The sequence below is a fragment of the Egretta garzetta genome, unplaced genomic scaffold (assembly GCF_000687185.1).
Source record: "Egretta garzetta isolate BGI_Z169 unplaced genomic scaffold, ASM68718v1 scaffold26, whole genome shotgun sequence".
NCBI classification, from domain to species: Eukaryota; Metazoa; Chordata; class Aves; order Pelecaniformes; family Ardeidae; genus Egretta; species Egretta garzetta.
In genome coordinates, this window is record NW_009260070.1 from 1,056,472 (window position 1) to 1,077,427 (window position 20,956).

General features: G+C 39.5%; 1 protein-coding gene across 3 annotated transcripts in view; it reads left to right on the top strand.

The window, feature by feature from the left end:
* The first annotated feature begins 590 nt into the window (after positions 1-590).
* FAM13B (family with sequence similarity 13 member B) overlaps positions 591-20,956 on the top strand; it is a 40,549-nt gene continuing 20,183 nt past the window's right edge. For all 3 annotated transcript variants that reach the window (XM_035896695.1, XM_035896697.1, XM_009641219.2), the window contains exons 1-10: positions 591-752; positions 1,732-1,922; positions 2,389-2,601; positions 6,538-6,715; positions 7,341-7,485; positions 10,103-10,260; positions 16,952-16,993; positions 18,021-18,176; positions 20,120-20,255; positions 20,488-20,511. In XM_035896695.1, coding sequence (XP_035752588.1) covers positions 1,766-1,922; positions 2,389-2,601; positions 6,538-6,715; positions 7,341-7,485; positions 10,103-10,260; positions 16,952-16,993; positions 18,021-18,176; positions 20,120-20,255; positions 20,488-20,511 — 1,209 coding nt within the window. In that variant the 5' untranslated portion in view covers positions 591-752; positions 1,732-1,765. The remainder of the gene's footprint in view (positions 753-1,731; positions 1,923-2,388; positions 2,602-6,537; positions 6,716-7,340; positions 7,486-10,102; positions 10,261-16,951; positions 16,994-18,020; positions 18,177-20,119; positions 20,256-20,487; positions 20,512-20,956) is intronic.

Below are 20,956 nucleotides of genomic sequence, written 5' to 3' on the forward strand. Positions count from 1 at the left end.
CAAAAATGTGGGTGGTTCTAGGGAATGGGATTTGGGGGAAGTTGTTTCCTGTACCTGGATCTGATGATTGCTTGGACTTTGAACTGGCAGTTAGGACATGTAATGAACTTTTCTAGAAAAGATAATCTGTACCACTGTTGACTCTATGTTCCTTGGTAAGGACTTTGTATTTGGTTGTGCCATTGAAAGATGGTGTGTTAAACCAGTGCCTGAGATCCTTCTAAAATTTTTATAGCCATTAAGTATGGTAGGTGCTATAAACCACTTCCGTCTAACCTACGTAGCCCTTCATGATTCTTTGGAAGAACAGTGAATGAGTCTGAAAACTATTTTGTAATTGCTAAGGCTTAGCTGTCCCATGCTAACTTTTGCTTTAAGTTTGCTTAGCTCCTAAGCCAAAAAGGGGATTTGCTTTTTTGTGTGCTCTCTCATGAGCCATGCTTATGTGGTCTTTATGCTTTCTTGTTCAGAACAAGAAACCGATGATTTGACAAGGAGAATTCCTTAAATGGGATGTCTAGACTTGTGACTGAGTTTAAAACTGTTGAAAACTTCATGGCCTAATAATATTTTCCTTATTTTCAGATTAACTGCTGAAGTACTGATCGGGTTCTGCTATTCTTCAATGAGGAACTACAGGCTGATCTTTTGCCATAATCTTAAACAACCATAAATGACAAAAGAATGCTTGGTCAGTGAGGGCAGCTGGCGCAGAAAACGTTTTTCAAACTCGGCTGTTTAAGTACTCTGAGGTAGGTTTCGTAAACTACTTTACTCGGGCTATTAAAAAAAAGGGAAGTATGGATTTCAGTTTGTCTAATCTATTAGAATTTATCAATCCATCGGTAAACAGAGAATTAAGTTTGGTTGCAGTGCTTTGACTAACAGCATGTACTTCATGTTCCATGTGCCATCCTCTGTGAAAGTGATTGCGTTTAAGCAAGTGTGTTTTCTTTTTATTATTGGTTATTTTGAAAAGACAGTTTGTTCTTTGCTAGAAGAAACATTTTGGTTTTGACAGGACAACAGTTTAACTGAGTGACTTATAGTGTCTTTGGTAATACCTTTGTTATTTATCTTGATCCTTTATCAAGCGAAGACTTGCAAGTAAAGCTTGAGCTTCTGCATGGTAGGAAGAATGGTATCACTGAGCGTCCTGAAACTGGTTTCAGGGGGTTTTATATTCAGTAAAATTTTTAATTTGATGCAGGTGTTGAAAGCTTTATTGTATAGATAGAAAATGCCGAATACGTTAGAAGTTGATTGCAGTGCAGTTGTGTGTCACAAAACACTTAATCATTTCATGTTACTAAAACTTGGGGTTTTGGTTTGGTGTGATCCACTAGTTTCATTTCCTCTCGAGAGGTTTTTGTGTTGGATTTTCAAAGCCTGACTGATAAATACTGTCAGAAAATGTACTGACTAATCTAGCTCTTCCAAAGCACCTTAGAACTTAAGCAGTAATGTTGTAACTAGAATTTTCTGAATTCCCTTTGCTACTATATATGTTCTTCTTGGTCCTCTGAGGCTTGAACAGAACACCTCAGTAATAGTAATTTATCTAGTTAGTTGTGTTTGGAATCATTACAGAACTTTTCATTTAACCAGTGAACTGACTGAGAGACGGGAGAGTATTTGCATTAGGTAATTAAAACGTTGTGTTACAGATCAAGACATTCAACAGTGTACACTGAAGTATGATTTTTGGTTTTAATTCCTCTTATTTGACAGAAAAGACAGCTTTGATTTTTGGCTGCAAAAAGATATGAGGAAGAGCTCCTCCCCTTCCTTGAGTAACTGCAACTCTGTTCTTGCTAACAAAATATTTGGAATTCCACTTGATGAGCTGCAGCAAGAAGGGCAACCAGACAATGAGGTTCCATTCATAGTCCGCCATGTCGTGGACTATATTGAGGAACATGGTATGTATTATCTTGCTGTACTTTAAATAATACATTTAACTGTTATTTTTACAGAATAGATTGCGGGGGGTTTTTTTGAAGAGTATTTATTTTCTCAAGTTACTTATATTTCATTGGATGTGATTTGGGTTGGGGTTTTTTTTTTTTTTTGGGTGATACACAATTTCTTTCCTCCTTATGTTTGATTTTCATTGTTTTCTAGCTAACACTGATACGATCAGCTCACTAGCGTACTTCATGCAAAGTGGTGTGTTCTAGGTACTACTAACTTTTACCTTGTTATTACATTGTTAGCTGGGCATAAGGATGTACTTGCTGGGAAAAGGACAGCTGGAAGTCTTGCAAAACTGTTGTCCAGAAAGTGTTTCATTCAGGGTGTGAATTGTGCATATCTGATTATCAGTATTTTCTGATATACTTGTCCATACTAGCTCTAAAAGTTTATTTCTGCAACTTTCTAATGCAGGGGGTCTGGAACAAGAAGGACTTTTTCAAGTCAATGGGAACGCTGAGACAGTGGAGTGGCTTCGGCAACGATATGATAATGGAGAAGATGTGGACCTGGTTAAAGAAGCAGATGTACCCTCAGCTATTAGCCTTCTTAGATTTTTTCTTCAAGAACTTCCAGAGCCAGTTATCCCAGGCAGTTTGCACATACATTTGATGCAACTTTCTCAAGGTAATAATAATTTTTGATTCAGTGCTTTTCTTTTATTATTTTAAGTGTAAAAACCAGTATTAAATTGAGATTTGTAGTGGCACTAGGGTGTCTTTGGTGTTCTGTGTAAGGATGGCTGTATCAGGAGGCATTTAAATACACCTTTTCTTAGCACAAACCCCAAATAAATAGGTCTCTTAGGAAACTCAGTCTGGGTTCAGAGGCATGGTTTATCCATCATGCAGGAAAATAGTGAAGCTGCCACATACTGTGCTTCTGCATATTCCATATTCCTGTGTGCAAATACCAGGACACTGGTCAAAGCCATGTAAAAGTGCTAGGGAATGCTTTTGTCTGTTTTTCTCTTATTTTGTCTCTCTTTCCCTTCCCCTGCCTATGCTTCCATGGCACTTAAAGCTTTTGTACATTAGAGATCTCAAGCCCTATACTCTTGTCATATTTGCTTTCTCACTGTGGATTTTTTTTCAGTTTAAAATGCACTTGGAGGAGGAAAAACGCCCACAACGCTGTCATCAGCATATTGTTGCTAAGTGTGTTTTTCATACGCTGCAAAACCTTGCCCTTTCAAATTGACACCTGTATGCTGGCCCAGTATTTTCTCTATCAATTCCCAACTTGTCTGTCTGTATCCACTCTCCTGGGTCTTTTGGCCTCTGCTGTGTTGAGTGCTGTTGAAGCTGATTCATAATTTGACTAGTAAAAATGCTTGTTTTGCAGCACTACATGAGTAATGTCCTTAGAGGGTACGTGATGTCAGAGTTCTGCACCCTGTGACATAACTGATGGCTTTGCTGGTCAGTGCTCTTCAGGAGTGTTGCTGGTTTTCCAGTGTCAGTTCATACTTCTGCCCAAGTCCCGGGCTTGTTTTGCTTTGTAAGGCACACGTTTTTGTTTGATTCAATATTACGTTGCTGAGTTTATTCCTGGTAGGAACTTGATAACCCTTGTGATAGCCCTGTGTGTTCAGAGCAGGAATTGCTTTGCAGGATGAGTGAGCGTAGCATAGTTCCCATACGCTGTTGTGCTATGTTCACCAAGTGCTGAATGGGAGGGTCAGCAGCACTGTGAAGCTGCTTTATTTTCCTCCCCTGGTAGCCTGTATATCCTGAAATTCTGAATGCAGGGTGGTTGTCTCGATAGCTGGTGAGCAAGGCACTGAGCAGTCTTGTGCTGGGAACAGTTTTTGGAAGCTACTGACCAGGCTGAAGTCTGCTTGTTTGTTTGTCCTGTGCAGTAGATAGAGAATTTCATTAGTGATACGCCTGCTGTACGGTTTGTGTTGCTAATGCCATGGTGCATTGGACCTAAGTAGCTAGTAAATCATTGTGGGTTTGGGTTTTTTTTTTTCCTCCTGAAAAAAAAGATAAATAACAAAAGGATTGTGAAGGTAGTAATGCAAAATGCTGCTGGCTGCTCAGCTAATACTGCTGTGCTCCTTCATTTGCAGGGTTATCTAGCAGGGCTGGAAATGGGATTGAGGTATACTCACTTGGTGTGACTGTGTAATTAATTCCCTTCTATGACTTGTAAAATACAGTGAGAAAATTGGGTTTTTTCCATCTTTGAATAGATGACTGTGGAAGGATTTACATGTGGGTCGTTTTGGGGGAAAAAAGCTGTTCTTCAGCGTGTAAAGTCCCATTTAGTTCCCTTTTGTTAAATATACAGAGAAATTTCACTTAAACTTGCAACTTAGTCTTTACTGTTTTGTTTTGTTTTTTTTTTTAAAGTGTAAAATAAAGTAATTTCAGAAAGATTTAAAGTTATCTGTACCAAGGAAATCAAAACACATAAACCTTTAAACGTTGTTTCCTGATACTAAAATTAGAGTTTCGGTTTCCTCTGCTCGGGTTTTGGCTTTTGGTGTTTTGACTGTCTGGTAGACATATCTCAGTTTCCAGAATTGTTATATCAGCTGCATTTTAGGCAGGGGAATTGCTTACAGAAATGCAGAAGGTGGTAGTAATTTTGGATGCCTATGTTACTTCTGGTATTTTCCCCTCTTTATCAGGCCTTCCGTATCGTTAGGTTAAGCTTAGTTCTCAAAAGAGCTTAGTTATACACAAGGTGAGGCTTGTTCTGTGCAGGCCTAACGGTGGTTCCTCAGAGGCAAGCGATTTTAGTAACTGAAGTGTGAATTTGACCCCGTGCGCTAGAAAAAGTGTCCCAGAAGGGCATGTCCATGGTTTACTGTCAGGGGGCTTCAGTTACAGGTAAGAACGTTCTCACTTTAGGTCTCTGGTGTTGTTTAGAACCTACATTTTGGGACAGATGTGTTAGATGAAGCATCTGTATGTGTTTGTGCAAGGCGGTCTGACTGTCACCACTCTCTCCTGCCTTTTTCTTTTGGAAGGTCTGCTTTTTAAGCTCTCTCTTGCTGTTCTGTTTCCTAAATGCATTTCTGCAGTAAAAACTAACAGTAGTATATCCATTCGATTGTGTCACTGAGAGAGAGCCGTTTTTCTGTGCCTGGCTGCCTGTATTTAAACACTGTAGATGCTGGCTGTGTCTGAGCAAATGTAGTCCTGCATAGTGCTGTTCGGTATTGCTGTACGTAGACGACGGGGGATTTACTCACTCCTTTGATTTGATATTAAGGACTAGGATGTCTCGGCTCTCTCATCTAGAGAGGCAGAGCAACTGCTCGTCATCTTCAAACATCCCTTTCTAACTGATCTGAGAAGAGTTTTTAAATGTCTGAGAAAGCAGGGGTGGCCTGTTGGTATCGATTTTTCTCCCATTTTGCTTTCCTGATGTTTCTTTTCCTTTATATGGAATTTCTCTGTTAAGTACAAACAACTATAAACTCTTTGAACCTTGTTGCCTGTGTAAGGCTGATAATGTAGCAGATGAGATATATGGGGAGATATTTTGATGAAGGATATAGTGAAATGTGGGGTGAGAATGAGGAAGTTCTGTGGTGACCCTTTTTCAGGTCTGAAATTGAAGCTTCAAGCCAAGTATGTGTTAAGATGATTGCATTGAGATTGCTTGTATTCATCAGCTAAGTAATATAAAAAAAACATAGAGTGTTGAGAATGGGATGCCTGGAGAGGAAAAAGTATCGAAGTAGCTTGTCTGAAATAGGGAGAATTTAACTCTAGCTTTTAAGCTAGCTCGCTGTCTCTGGAGCTGTTGCTGTCTCTAGAGCTCTTCTGCAAAGTAATGGTTGTGTGACGGCAGTACCATGGAAGGATCCAGAGGAGTTAGCCCTGCGTGATCAGAAACTTGAGCAAGCATTAATTGGGGAAGACATGCTGAAAACTACTGACTGGAGTTGCAGAGGAGAGTGTGGTGGTTACGTTATCGGTTTCTGCTTCATAGAAGAAATCAAGTTTATAGTTTAATTTATCATTAGGGAAAGTAATCTGATGGTACTGTGCTATGGAAACAAGACTGAGGAGAAGGGTTTTTTTGTGATGTTGCCCTGCCTCTTCACCACCACCCCTCCAAGCCTCTGACATCACTGAAGAAGAGCTGATGGAATAGGAAATGAGTTATCAGCCTCTCTTGGAAAGGTCAGGGAGGAGGAAGAGACTAATCCAGAGAGTGAAATGAGAAGATGAGACGCTGGGGCAGATAAATTGTTACAAAGAGCTACCACTGTAAATACCCTCCAGATATGTGGGCTGGACGCTTCAGTTTGGGGTGGGTTTTTGTGGTGTTTTTTTGGTTTTTTGTTTTTTTTTTTTTTTTTTTCGGTGTTTTGGTTTGTTGTGTTTTTTTTTTTCCTTTTTCTGTGGAGATACTTAGTATGAGAATCTCAGACCAAACAAAGTCAAGTCATACCCTGACATTTTAGGCTGAGGTCTAACCAAATTGGTTGTACTTCAGAAGTAAGTAATTGCTGTCAGAGTCAAAAAGTTGGTTAGTATCAAATGTGAAAAAGCAGATACTTTATTTCTGTGATTAAAATATTTTTATTACATTTTTCAGATTATAATAATGAAGATGAATTTGGAAGAAAGTTGAGGTTCCTCTTGCAGCAGCTTCCACCTGTTAATTACAGTTTGTTAAAGTTTCTGTGTAAATTTTTAGCTAATGTAGCATCGCATCATGAAGAAATTTGGTCGGCAAGTTCTCTAGCTGCAGTCTTTGGCCCGGATGTTTTTCAGTAAGTGAGTTTTAAAAGTTCATGCAGTGTTTTTATGTGAATTTGACAGTGTACATCTGTAGTCTAAAGTCTTTCCTCGTCCGTGGGCAACAGGAGCAAGCACACAATATGCTTTGGGCAGTATCTTTCTGTTCCCCCTCACTCCCTCACCCCAGTTTTGTTTTACAATTTTTGCTTGGATTTAGACAACAGCTTGTCTATGAGATGTGGCATTAGAAACCACTGATTTGATTGTTGCATTATTGTAATTATACTGAAGTTCAAATTTTTTTGAGATAGTGTGTAACATTACTATTTGTAACAAGAAAGCAGTGTGGGAGAAAGCTGTTGAAGTACAAATGTATACTGGGGTTTCCTCTCAACAGGAAAATAGTTGAATTTTTAAATATTCTTCACGGAAAGTTAATTGACTAAATAGCTGTTACTTCATCACTTTTAAATATAAACTAATAGAAAGCTTTGTAATGCGGTAGCGTGAATGCATGCTTAAAGTTCTGTGTGTTCAGAATAGATTAAGGATAATGATGTGAAGTGTAGCCCCTAGTCCCAGAAGTCATTTGCGGGAGTTCTTTGGGGAAACAGTTGGGTTTAGATTTTTAAACTAAAACAGTGTTGAAATCCTTAGCATTTACACAGATGTGGAGGATCTGAAAGAACAAGAAATAGTTAGCAGAATAATGGCGGGACTTCTGGAGAACTACTATGAATTCTTTGAAAATGAAGAGGAAGATTTTTCATCTACTAATGATTTAAGCTCAATAACTGAGCAGGTAAGAGTATTTTAAATGGCAATATGTTATCACTCGAGTATCTGTTATACACATTTACATTTGTAAAAGATATGTTGAAATATAACTTTCTTTAGTATGCCTATTTGTAGTTTCTTGCAAACTGACAAAACCTGGTATTTCCTTAAATACATTTTCTTAACATAGGTATGGTTGTGAAATTGTTGCTTTGTAGTAAGTATAGCTATGCTATGCAGAAAAACACACAGGAACTAAACCAACAATGATATCCTGCCCGACACAGACGGTGTTCTGCTATATAAACAGTACAGCTTTTTAATTACCTTTTTAGGAATGGAGAAGTGTGTGTTAAGTGAATGCAGAAACATGCTGCTGTTGGTCAATAATATTTCTAGGTGTGTCTTAGGGAAACATGCAGGGTCTTGCGCTCCACGATGATGTTATCAGTGGTGTTTCCCTATGCCAAAATTTTGGAATGGTGTTTCTGAATCTAAGACTTCAAAATGTCATCTTGACATTAGTGGGGAAAAGTGTTGGAATTGGAGAAATGAAGTTGAGTAGGATAGAAATGCTCTGGGTCCTGGTATTCAACGGCCAGGATTGGCAGATTGACCTGTCCACGTGACTGATGGTATCTGTTATCACACTTCTGCCTTTTCTCACAACAAATTTAACTTTGTGGAGTAAAATACCAGGTCATGCTGGTTAAATAGAGATGGAGGGTTGTTAGGGAAATGTAAATGTGGCATTGTGTTACAACCTTCTTCTGGTGGCAAATATCTTTAATTCTAACAAGTCGTGGTATATAAGTGACAATGCACAGAAGTACTTTTTGTATCATCAAAGCTAGGTTCATGTATTACTAATAAAATCTTGGCTCAAACCCTTCCTCTGAAATATGGGAAGGTATAAACTGAATTTTCTCATATTCAGTTGGCTTAAGAAATGATACATTTTCTTTAAAGAGGAAAATGGATCAATAACCAGCAGTTGCTAAGGAAGGTAGCAAGAAATACTGAATTTCTAAAGCCTAGCTCTCCCACGAACCCCTCTAGCAAGACAGGTAAGGCAAGTACTGGGGCAGCTGGTTGCTTCCTCTTCGCTGCAGCAGACACCTCACCCGTTGGTCTGGTCTGCCAAGCGTGGGCAGCAAGTTCTGGGTTGAGCAGCTTCTGCTCTGCTAGCTCCTCTAGCAAAGCGCTGCAGTGTTTGCTGTCTCTTCAGCTCTTTGCAGGAATACGTCTAGCACTGCGAGCTGACACAGCCCCGCTGCATGCAGGAAGCTGTTAAATAAAGCTGGGCTGTAACTTCTGCCACCGGAGACTGAGGGCTATTGCCTGAGGTTGGGATGACTGCTCTTTATAGTTAGTTGGTCTGTGCTCTCATGCTTTGAAATTACTGACTTGCCTGTGGGTCATCATATGTTTTAGCAAAAGGGTTTCCCAAGCGTAACAGTCAGTGTGGTGTGTGGTTTTGGCTTGCTTTTTCCCTAAGTTTGAGGCCTGGTGGCATGTCCCTTTAGCTTCCTGGTGTCTCCACCAGATGTCCACAGTGCACTTCTCTTGAGTCCTGCTCCCACCTGGGCTGGTGTGGTGGGGTGCAGGAGGGCCACATTCACCCGGGAGCAGCCCGACCGGCACCCGACTGTGTGGGTGGGCTTGCCCTTGGTTCGGTGGCACATCCTCCTGCAATTAGAGAGGAGAGTCAGGGATAAACGTGCTTCTTGCCCTGGATGTAGTGCCATACAGCATATCACGCCCCTCTTAAATACATACCTCCTCTCTGCCTTCTGTGTAGTCTTAAAATTCTCAAGTTTCAATTTTTCTTAGTTCAGTGGTTTTGTTTTCTACTCGTGCAGCAGCTATTACAAAGTGCATTTTCTTGAGGCTACTGCTGACACTTTAATTCTTGGGTTTGCAAGTTTGGGAGATCGGTGATCAATCACAGTTGTTTTGTGAATCACAACTTTGTTGTGTTTACCTTTTTATATTTTAGACGTAGTTGCTTTTTAAAAAACGAAGGCAGCTGCATTGAATTGTCAGTTGGCTATGTTTTAGTTTTTAAATGGGATATATTTTATTGCTTCAGTAAAAACATCATCTGTGTTTGCAAACAAAGCAACAAAAATAGACAAGGGGCTTCACAGAAGTGTCTCGGTGCTCTTGCTCTCACGTTTGCCATTGTTAGCATTCATTTGGTGTAGTGAAGCTTGGCTTCTTAAGACTCCTACATTGCCCTCCGTAGAAGAGTTTGAAAATGCTTCCCGTATATGAATAAGGCTGCCTATGGAACGGAGGAGAATTATCTGTCCCTATTTTGTGTGTGGAGGAAGAAAGGTTCTGTGCCTTGTGACTTCAGTGTGGCTGGGGTTTTGTTGTTTCGTGATTCTGTGTTCGTTTACTCCATCAAAGGTGCTTCTCTTTTCAGCTTTTGTCCAATGTTTCAAAAGGGTTATATAGGTTTTTAATGATGTGCGATGTTTGTTTGGTTTTACAGAAAAGCAAGTGTTATGTGCCTGTTTTTCTAAAATTGAAAAATTAAAAGTATGTTGTTTTCATATCTCTCACACACTCTTAATTCCTCGGACCTCTTAAAAGAGCTTTTCAAGCCGTTAACTGTGAATAAATCTTTTTATTAGATAAATGATCTCTTGGAAGATGAGGAAGATGTAAAGCTTGAGCAGTCTGAAGAACTTCCAGAAGATGGCACAGAGAAACCTGCTGAAAGGCCAGCTGTGGTGCATCTAGATATGACAGGGAGTCTCTCGGATTCCAGGAACGTTGCAGCATCAACAAGGTAACTTTTTTCTGCCTTGGGGTTTGGGTTTAAAGTCTGGAGTATAGTCAGTTCTGTCTGAGAGAAGCTGTCAGACTTCTGAGATAAGTGGTGGTGTCTACAAACTGAAGCTTTAGAAGTAGGTACAGTGCTTGTAATAGTAAAATATGGGATAAAATAACTGTTCCCAAATTCAGAAGAGGAATCTCTGTAGAACTTAGATCGGATTAGCTATAGTGATTTATGCAGAGAAAGGGAAAAAGGGCATATTTTAGTGAACTGTAAAGTGATGGTTAAAAGTAAATTTTGTAGCAGAACTATAAAAAAAAATCTGAATATTGTTAGATGCAAACCCATTCTGTGCTCTTTCCACCACTCTCTTTCCATGGGAAATCCGAGGACTATTTTTTGTCACGTGCTAGCGAGCAGAGATATGACCCCAATTCATTTCTAAACCCGTGAGAATTTGTTTGTCCAGGTGGTTTTTAGGCTGAGTTTGGTCAGGTGTTAAATGAGGAAAGTACTTTCTTATTTCACTGGAGTACAGTGGAATATATTTCATAAACAATTGTAACAAAGACTCTGTGGATGTGATTACTTCCAGAGAATATGCTAGAGAGAGAAAACACCAGGGATGAAGAGGAACTCTGTATGACCAAAAGAATAATGGAGAGCAAGTGGGATAATATTGACCATTAACAATTTTTAGGTTGGAATGTAGGTGTTCTAGAAACACCTTTAGTAGGAGCAATATGGAGGAAATTTTGAGTACTTTGAAGATAGCATTTTGTAAGGTTATAGGTGAGACTTCACAGAACGGGTTGCTTGCAAAAAAAACTTGATTTGGGGGTCCAGAAAGTTTCCTTAATTTGAGTTGAAGTGAAGGCTCTGGATACCTGTTTTGTGACAGCTGACTTGCTAATATATTTGTAAAACACCGGAAGAACCTTCTTCAGTTAATTTAAGCTCTGTCAACTAAGTTTATTTTGGAGGCTGGTGTTTCTTTGTTATATCGATGTAGGATATGGCACCTATGCACAAGTTGAGGTTTAATTTAACTGCTTTTTAGGAAAAAGTTACTAGAAAATGCATAGAAAGCCAGGGTCTCGCATTGTCCAAACGCGTGCAACGGCTGCTGGAGCTGGAGGGACCCGTGTTACCTGCGGGAGCTGCACGGGTGGGCTCTGCAAGGAGTGTTGCAAGTTGCAAAGTGTAATACAGGCAGGGTTATTGGGGGTGGGAGTCAGCTTGTAATTAAGACCAATCCTCATAAAGGAGATGCGTTACCTTAAAATGCTATTTCCATTTGAGAGCTTATTTGCACTTGCTTGCAATACACATTTATGTTTTACTTGCTTGTAGTACACAAGTCTTAATTTTTAAGGTTGCTTTACTTGGATTAGAGTTTACATAGCTCTACATCATGTGTTGGGTATGGGCATTGCGTGTATGAACTTGTAGGGAGGGATGAGGAAGGATCTATAATAAAAGTGTGACTACAAGCAGAGGCAGTGCAGGGAGAATCACAAGCAGGTTCACTGCCTGAGACTGAGTAGTCTCAAGAATACGGATTTGGGGTTGAAATGTGTTCAGCTGCTTGGCTGCACACTTCTTTCTACTTCATTGCAAGAACTGGTAAAATATAAAATAATGAGAGAAATATAATTGTTTTGTAATTCAAGTGATATTTTAAGTTAATTATCCTTGTCAGCAAGAGCTGTTTAATTTTAGTTTGTGTTAAATTAAAAAAAACCCCAAAGTTGCTGCAATTGGAACTTCTACAAAAGTGCTCCTTCTCCCAATTAAAGTTTTAAAGCAATTTATTCACAGGTATTTAATTGCTTGTGGAATGTGTAAGCGTAGCAGTAGTGACAAACTCAACGTGTTTAGAGTTTTAAATTTGTTAGCCTGAAGAGAAAAACATTTTTACTTGATGTTTAGGGTTAATTAAAAATTAATAGGCATTAACTATGGTTGGCATTTTACATAATTGTGTAAATGTGGGGAAGGATAAGGAGGAATCCTGTAGAAGACGACTTTTGACTGTAAAACCAGAACAACTGCAGGAAACATTTTTAAAAGAAAAAATTAGAATGAGAAAGTATGCTTTATTAAACGTTTAACTACTACAGATACTGTAAACATTTTTCCAAACTTAAAGGCTTTCATCGTATGCATTTAATGGCCTTTTCTTTTAGTTTCTTGATATTAAAAAAAATAAAGTTTAAAAAAGCAAATGTTAATGCAGGTTTATTGGGATGTTTGTCTTGAGATAGGGCCTGCAGCAGCTTATAAAGGGAAGAGGAGGAGAAGTAGATCTGAAATGTGATTCTTGCAGTTCCTTAACCTGGAATTTTGTTGCCTCTTTGCTGTTGTCAGATTTTGGGAACTGGATATCTGTGTATTTTGGTCTCTGTGGAGAACGCTGAGGTTGCATGTTAAAGCTTGGTTACCTTGATTCATGTGATGGGGTTTATCACCTTCCTTCTAGCTCTTCGGACGGTAACTGGCTCACAACTTCGCTCACTACCTTTTCCCTTTACTTGTTCTGTTTGTCGCTTCTGAAGCGTGCGACCTTCGTGCGCTGCACGGTGTTAATGTGACGTGGAGTTAGAGGTCTGGTGAGAACGGGGATGATCATGGACATGGTTTGATTTAGTGACTGCTTGAAAATGGTATTTAAAATAAACCTGTTGTGTCATCTTTAGGCCCATTACCCAGCCAGGGAGCATTTGCTGAAGGCGAGCTGACATTGTGTATGTAAAGGGAACGTCATGTTCTCTGTTACCAGAAGCCCTTTTACCACAGCTCTTTCGGTTTTGCTGTCCTGACTTTTGGAGAAAAGAATTACTGACTCAGCACCGCTGCTGACTTTCAGGACATGCTGTTGAAATAATCACTTTAGAATCCTTCTCTGTCGTTACTCCCAAGTTTTTAATCACTGTGCTTTGCCAAGCATTATTTGCTTTACTTTTTGCAGTTCATCTCAAATATTGTCAGTCAAAAGCCTCATACAAAACCTCTTGATTTTTCTCTTGGGGCTTTTCAAAATTATATGTGTAAAATTATGAGCCATGACAAGTTAGTAAGTTCTGTAAACAGTTTGCTTTGTCTATATTAAATGCAGTGGCAAGGGCGAGCTCCTGCCTGCTTGTGTGATATTTTTGTTAACCCTTTCTTGTTTTAATTAGCTCTGATCAGTGAGAGGCAGTAGCACTAGCAGCAACGAAGCGAGACAAAATGCATACGTAGCAAGGCTAGCCAAACTCAGCATCTGCCTGAATCGCCGGGAGATAGAATGCTGGTTTAGTTTAGCGCTCTCTTGAACATCCAGATACTTGTCCCTACTTCCATCCTGGAAAATGTGTGGCCGGCGTGTTAGGAAAGCTTTCAAGTGTTGATTGGGCAGCTTCTTGTCAGGAGTGACCTCATGTTGCAGTCTATTCCTGTGGAGACTGCAGGCTTCGGCGCAGCGCTCCCCCAGCGCTGCCGGCAGGGCGGGCCAGCCCAGCCAGCAGCATGCATCACCAGCAGCCGCCCTCGCGCTTCGCTCTGTCTCGGATGAAGCATTTGTACATGAAGTGCTCCTTTGGGATAGCAAAAATAATCAGAATGGCCTGTAAAGTTCTGCTGCACAGGTAAATGCGTGAGAGGAAAAACGTTGCTTTGATACGATTGCAAGAAAGACACTTTTTAACTTGAAAATTATGTGAGATGAAATGTATTTTGGAGATACTGTGAAATGATATAATGTGACAACTGATTTTTTTTTTTTTTTGGTAAGGAGAAACAAGGACCTGTGTGCAGTCAGTAAATTACCAAGCAAAACTTAGAAATGTTTTGTCTTTAGTTAATGTGTTTTTTCTCTCTCTCAGTATGTTGTTACTGGGACTTTTTATGGGTAGGGCGACAGTGCAGAAGGGATTCTCCGGTGTGGGTTAGCATTCTGAAGCAAAGATGTTTACCTTCCTGTGCCTTGCTGTGTCATGCTGCGTTATGGCTCTGTGCAGCAGTATAAATGACAGCTTTTGAAAAGTATCCTTGAACTGTGGTAGGTGGGTTCGGAAGCTGTAATGTGTTTTCAGCTAAGAGTGATTGACACATTTCACTCAAAAAGTGCTTAATTGCTGCAGTGATTAGTTGAAGACGTAAGATATCCTTTACGTAGTAAGAGGATTCTTCGGGCTTTGCAGTACTGCTGATTTGTGCACATCTTTTGCTGAGTACTCCTAATGCATCTAAAGGTGTTTAATGAACGCGCCGGGGAGCGATCCTGCGCTGGGGCTGAAGGTTATGCAGGGAGATGGAAAATTCTGTTGTGAACCGTGTCTGAAATCTTTTGGATTCTTTGGAGATGAGTTTGATTCTCCCCACTCTTGACACAGTTCCTCATTGTCTCAAGTGGTAGAATAAAAGGATTCCAGGCCATCATAGTTCCCTATAAATAGTATTTGTACTTGTGCCCTTGACTGAATTTTTTTTTTCTCTCTTTTACAAGCAGTGTTGCAGTGCTCTGTGCTCCTGTTGCCCCCCCCATTTGTCCTAGGAGTGACTGTGTTTTAGTAGTAAATTGGTTTCAATGTATCCAGTTATGTATTGGTACTTTCCGAATGTAAGCATGCCTTTTAGAATTCAGCTTTTGTAGAACTTCCTGAAAATACTGAGATTGGATACTTAAACCTTTCATGGTTTGAAATCTTACTGTTGTTTTCGCTGAGATTCTTGCTCCTCATCCTCCTCCTCTTTTTATCTTGCTCATGAGGCTGAACTTGTTCACAGTTTCATACCTTCATTTTTTTATTTCAAGTGGTGTCAAAACAAAATGTGTTTATCAGGAAACTTCCTTTGTACGAGTAGTAGGGCTATTGCTGAACTTCTGCGTACAGAAATATCAATGAAATGTAAATGTCTGAAGCTGTAAACTTTTTCTTGACGTTTCTTTGTTTGAAAGAAAAAAAAAAAAGGAATGCCAGTGTGTTCACCCTTGGTTATTTGATCCAGCAGCTTTGAAATCAGTGACTACAAGATCTGGCTTCTGCATCAGGTGTTTTAATTTTCCAAAGCTATGTGGCAATGTCTATTTTGAAATAGTAGTTTAGAGCTGCCTGTTCTGTCAAAGCATTTGGAATAGGTCTGCTCTGGTTTTTCACCTAGGCAAACACACACACAAAGCATAAAATGAGCTTGATTCAAAACCAAGTTCACATTAAAAAACAAACAAACAAACAAAAACCAAAACAAAAAAAAAACCAACAAAAAAACCTCCTGTGAGCAGCTGCTTGTTCAGCACATGGTGGGGTTTAAATACAGTGCACTCTGCTGTTGGCCCAGTACACGTTCTCTAAGGCAAAAAGGCGTAATTATTTTTAAATAAATACTTTAACCACATTCCGTATCAGCTAGTATTCAACTGAAAGGCCTTTATTGCTTGCGTGTCATCTACTTAGAGGAAGAAAAAATAGAAAGTCTGCTTGAGGTGGTCTAATTACCTCTCTGGTGGTGGGACTGCTAATAAACTTGATAAGGTCTAACTAAGACATTCCTTGCTGTATTAAAACTATTCTGGGGTAAGCAGGGAGACTGTCTACCTTTTTTAGCGCAAACAAGGCTAACGTCTGTCAAAGCTATCTCGCAGAGGCAGTGCCTGTTCCGTTCTCCAGAGAGGGGCAAGCTCCCTCCTATTTCAGAGTTTACTTTATGCATTCCTGAAAATAATATTTAAAATCAACTTTGGCTGCCAGCAGTGCTGTTGCATGGTAGAGAGTAGAATAAAATTTTGGTTTTCAGCTTTGTGAGCTTAGTTACATGTAATAGGAGGAAAAGCATTTGTTTGCCTCCTTCCCCGCCTAGTTGAAATAAAGTTCTGGTTTTTTTTTCTTCTGAACAAGGTACGTAAGCTGCGACTCATTGCTGTTTGCAGTAGAGTTTTCTTCTTTTATTTCATTCTTAGCATGTTTGCTGTCACTTTATCTAAAAGTTAAATATTGTGTTTATAATGAGAGAATTTTGATCATATTAATGGAAGATTGTAGATGCACCACATACACACGAGTTAACTTAGTTACGCTGATTTCCACCCTTCCACCCCCCTAGGAGTTTAATCCATCCCCCTAGGAGTTTAATATTCTAGGCTGAAGCAGCTCCTGCTAGGAGATTTCCAAAAGGCCAGCTGGTGTCTCAAAACCTCTGGAAGGTACCTGCCTGGCACTGGAAACGTAGCTGTCCTTGGAGAGCGCTGCAGATCTGTTGAACGTTGCAGAGTAAAATTATGCAACAGTCTGACGGGGGGAGGAATCTCTGTGAATTGCAGCTGTGGAGGACAGCAGAGTAATTTGGAATTTGCTTTAGGCAGCAAGGTTAAAATCTGCATTCTTAAGCAAGGTGTCAGGAAATCTTTGGAGACTAAGTGATTAGTATTTCCCATGGGAAAGACCGTACGTCTGAGAGCTTATAGCTGCATAATATACTGAGTATTGGCTCTTGAGAGACAGAAATCTGCATTGCTGCTTCTACAACTTTCTGTCTTAGGATGGCATTCTTTAAGACTTCTTCATCTCATAAATAATAATATATAATAATAATATAATAATAAAGGGGCTGCAAATCAGTGTTTTCTTTACATATTTACTTCTATTAGCTGCATTACATGCAGTCTCTTAAGTATTTTCTAGGTTGCTTTCTGTTGCATTAACTTGTTTTTTCTTAATTGCAGTGCTCATATCTCTCCCATAAGTATCTTGCCAGCCTCTGCAGAGTAAGTATAATGAAAATATGTTTGAATTGTGCTGTTACTAGAACAGGCATAGAAGATACGTCTTCCGGGGAAAAGAAATGCAGTAGGTTTGATTACAGTTACGAATGAAGATACTCTAGTGTGAAGTATTTAGCTTATGGCATTTAACACTGATGCAGGAAAAACCTAATGTGTGTCAGTGGTGTTGACTGCAGAAGCGTGAGAGCACAGCATGGTAGAATCTAGAATCCAAACCCCTTTGGTTTTATACTTAAATACGTCATAGGTGTTTGACTTTAAAATTATGATAGCATTCACACTGTATTTTTAACACCACTTCTAGTTGTTAATACTGAGTTCAGTTCAGTGGAATTGCATGTACAAATGTGGAGGAAAAATAAATGCACAATTCCAGAGTTAAAAATGGGGTAAACCAGCTTAAGATTGTTATGGGAGGATTTTTTTTTATGGGTCTAATTGTGTATTTTGGATGAGCTGGCTACGAAGCCCTCAACAGAATAGTCTGTTTTTAAAGAATGCTGCTTTTTTTTAAGGAATTCTTGATGTGTCTTTGGGTATGTCCTGTGTCCTTCATCAGGTACTTGCTCAGTGGCTCTGCTATTTGTTGGCTCTTGCCTTTGGAGAGCACAGCCCTGTTGAGGAGGGGTTGCAGCCAGCCATGCTGAAGTGGTACCCGCTCCAGGACTGACTCTGATGGGTTACAGGCACAGGAATTTACTGTCACATTAATCTATTAGGCTTTTACATGTTTTTGTGTATAGTTTTAAAAAAAAAAAATCATTGTAGTGTGTTGATTGCTTTTAAAATACTGTTAGTGGTCTTCATACTACTTTATGTGAATCTTAGGAAATAAAAGGAAGTAGGTGCAGTAATTTCCACTGCCTTTTTGGAGAAATTAGTCTTTTGCCTTGAAGTACTTGTCATCAAAGGTTCCCATCGCGTGTAAAACTTGTATCTCTGCCTTTCTGCATAGCAGATCAATGCAAAAGGAGAGTTCTTCATATGAATTTTCTGTCTGTCTTCTTAGCATTTTAGAAAGAACAATTAGAGCAGCTGTGGAACAGCACCTTTTCGACCTGCAGAGCAGCTTAGATAATGATCTTAAACATATACAGCAACACAGACTGGGCTGTAACAGTGAAGCAAAAAATCCCAGCGGGGATGAGGAAGGATCGAACAACCAGTAAGGCTTTTTTTTTCTGTATCTGTCACGAATTCCATATGATTGTATATCTTAACTCTTCCAAAACAAACTACCCCAGTCCCCCACCTCAACCCAAACCAGAAGGTACAACTTGCTATTAACTTGAGTTTATCTTGTGTGTTAAACCAAATCAGCTTCCATCAGTTGCCAGTAATCAACAGCCCTCGAAGCAAATACTTTTAAATTGGTCTTATAGCTAAAAGTGTTGTGAAGTTTAACTGCTTCACTGATGAATTCTGTGCAAGTAGCACAAGAATTTGAATTCACCCCAGTGTTTTCATTCTTACCTTGCTGATGTTACTTACGACACAATTTTACCATACAAATGCTATTGTAGGTGCTGTTTCAGTTTCTTTACCCTATCTTTCCATGTCAACGCAGCTATTTTACTGCTCTAGCTGCCAGTGTTGTCAAAACAGCTAAAAATGGGTAGAATGAGCACTGTGAGTATATTTGCATAGCGTTTAAGCCTCATTTGATCAGCTTTTATTTTTATTATACATCTTGCTAGGTTATGGGTGTAGTGATTGCCATGGCAGCATTGCGAAGTTGGTACATTTTGGTGCTTCTTCATACTCAAACTCCAAAAATGTGTGGTTAAGTAAGACTTCAATACCTACGTTCCTTTGTGGCTCAGAGCCTGAAATACGTGAAGTATTCAAAGACTTGAATGCCATTTTCTAAATTGTTCAATCTTTACTGTTTTTAGAAGTCTTATCTGTGACAAGAGGGCAGACTAAAGTTAGCAGTTGATCATAAAAGTAGTAATCATTGCTGATAATGATCAATTAAAACTGAGTTTTAGTGTTAGAGATTTAATGTCTTTGAAATAACTTATAAGTAAGTGGGTAATCTCCTGAAAGACCTGTTGTAGCTGAATTCCTTCAGTTACAGCATAAGTGCTTTAAAGGCAGGCTGACTTCATGCAAGCAGAGGCTAAAAGTACTGCAGGTTTGAAACCAATATACTCTTCTGGCACAGTGACTATTTCAGATGCTACTGATCATCGTTCCGCTGTGGATTAACGGGAATAGAGGATACTTGATCGTGTTCTCGAAAGAGGTCGTCTGGGTCCTTTAAAGCAGTGCTGCCAGCAGACTATGCACACAGCAAATACACAGTTAAATGAATAACTAAAAAATGCAGTGATCCAGTCCAAATTTCTTGAGCTAACTTAAAACAATTGCTGGAATTAAGAAAAAAAAAAAAAAAAAGAGTTAAAATGTTAATTTCTGAACGACCCTGTTTAGTATCTATATATCTGATAGAGGAGGAGCATTTTTAAAGCAGTTTGGAATTTCTTTGTGAGCAAGGAGAACACAGGCAAAGTCAAAGGGTCGCGATGAATTCCAGAATCGTGTGGTAACAGGGATGGTGGCATGTAAAGAATAAATGGACAAATATATATATAGTATACATAGGTGTAAGTTTTAATCTGGTTGTACTGTTATAATCCTTAAATTGAATTCTAGGAAGATTAAATGTTAGAAATAATGGTAATAGCTGGCTTCAGTATGCAGAGGAGTTTGGCCACAGCAACTTCATCGAGTCGCAGTAGTTTCGTGTCATTGCTCCTGGCTCTTTTATTGGTGCTTTTATTCCTTGGGTCAGCATAGTAAGTGGGGGGGGGTGTATGCCTGACCCTTAACACAAGAATCAAATAAGTATGTCTTAATATGTCTGTCATGTACTGTTGTAGAAAACCTCAGAAGTATATATAAACTACATAAATAATTAAATTTGCCTAGAGGTGATTGAAATTGTAGATATTACCAGTATCTTTGGTCAGAATAATTTTTTGGAAAATAAAAAAACCCACCAACCCTGATGTTTGATTCTGTTTAAGGGGTGGGGGAAAAGTGCGGTGGTTTTTTTCCTTTTCAAGGTGGAACAACAGATTGCTAAAGTCTTTCTGTTCTTAGGAATGATGTTATTGAAGATAATGACACTGGTAGCAGTGAGAACACAGGAGACTGCTCTGAAGTATTGGTTTGCACTGATTTAGACAGTGAAGCTATGAAACATGGTACTGTAACTGAGGAAGAAGAAAGCGTTCAGGTGAGACTAAGAGCCTCCTGTATGTGTAAATCACAAATTGCTGTGGCTTTAGCAAAGCGCTTTAGAGATCCAAGTTTTCCTAATAGCTCTGGTGTAGCCGCACGCGGCGCTGTTGCCCTGTGCAGTTAATTGCCTTCTCTGCTGTGCACATTTCATAGACACAGAAGTTTTTGTGTACTTCGGTGCAGCTTGTTTGGACCCTGCCTAATGTTCTTCTGTTGGTCTTTCACAGGTACCAGCCCTTCCTTCTGCTCAGGTAAGTCAGTGTATCAGCAGGCATAGCACTGGTTAGAGCAGCATCTGTGTTGGTAAAGGATTCCTGAGGAGCAGGAGATCTCGAGCTGTGACTGTAGTATAGCCCAGTTAGTCACACCTTTTACTGTATCAAGAAAGGGTAGAACAGTCACCTTGAGACTCTGCAGCCTCTTGACTATGCTTACGCTAGGAAGGTGTGGTTTTGCAATTAGCTAATTACAGCCTTTTCTCACTGTTTCCCGTTTCTTCTGCGGTAGGCACAGATGTCCCATTCTTTTCAACACATCTTCATCTCCTTTTTAGTTGAAAAGAGGTTTTGTTACTTCTCCTTGGACCTCTTAGTTTAGATGCTTGACTTCTGCTGTGCTGTTAGCTCGTGTCCCTCCATACTGATGCGCTCACTTAGAATTCTTACGCTTCAGGTGTTCAGCAAAATAAAAATGAAA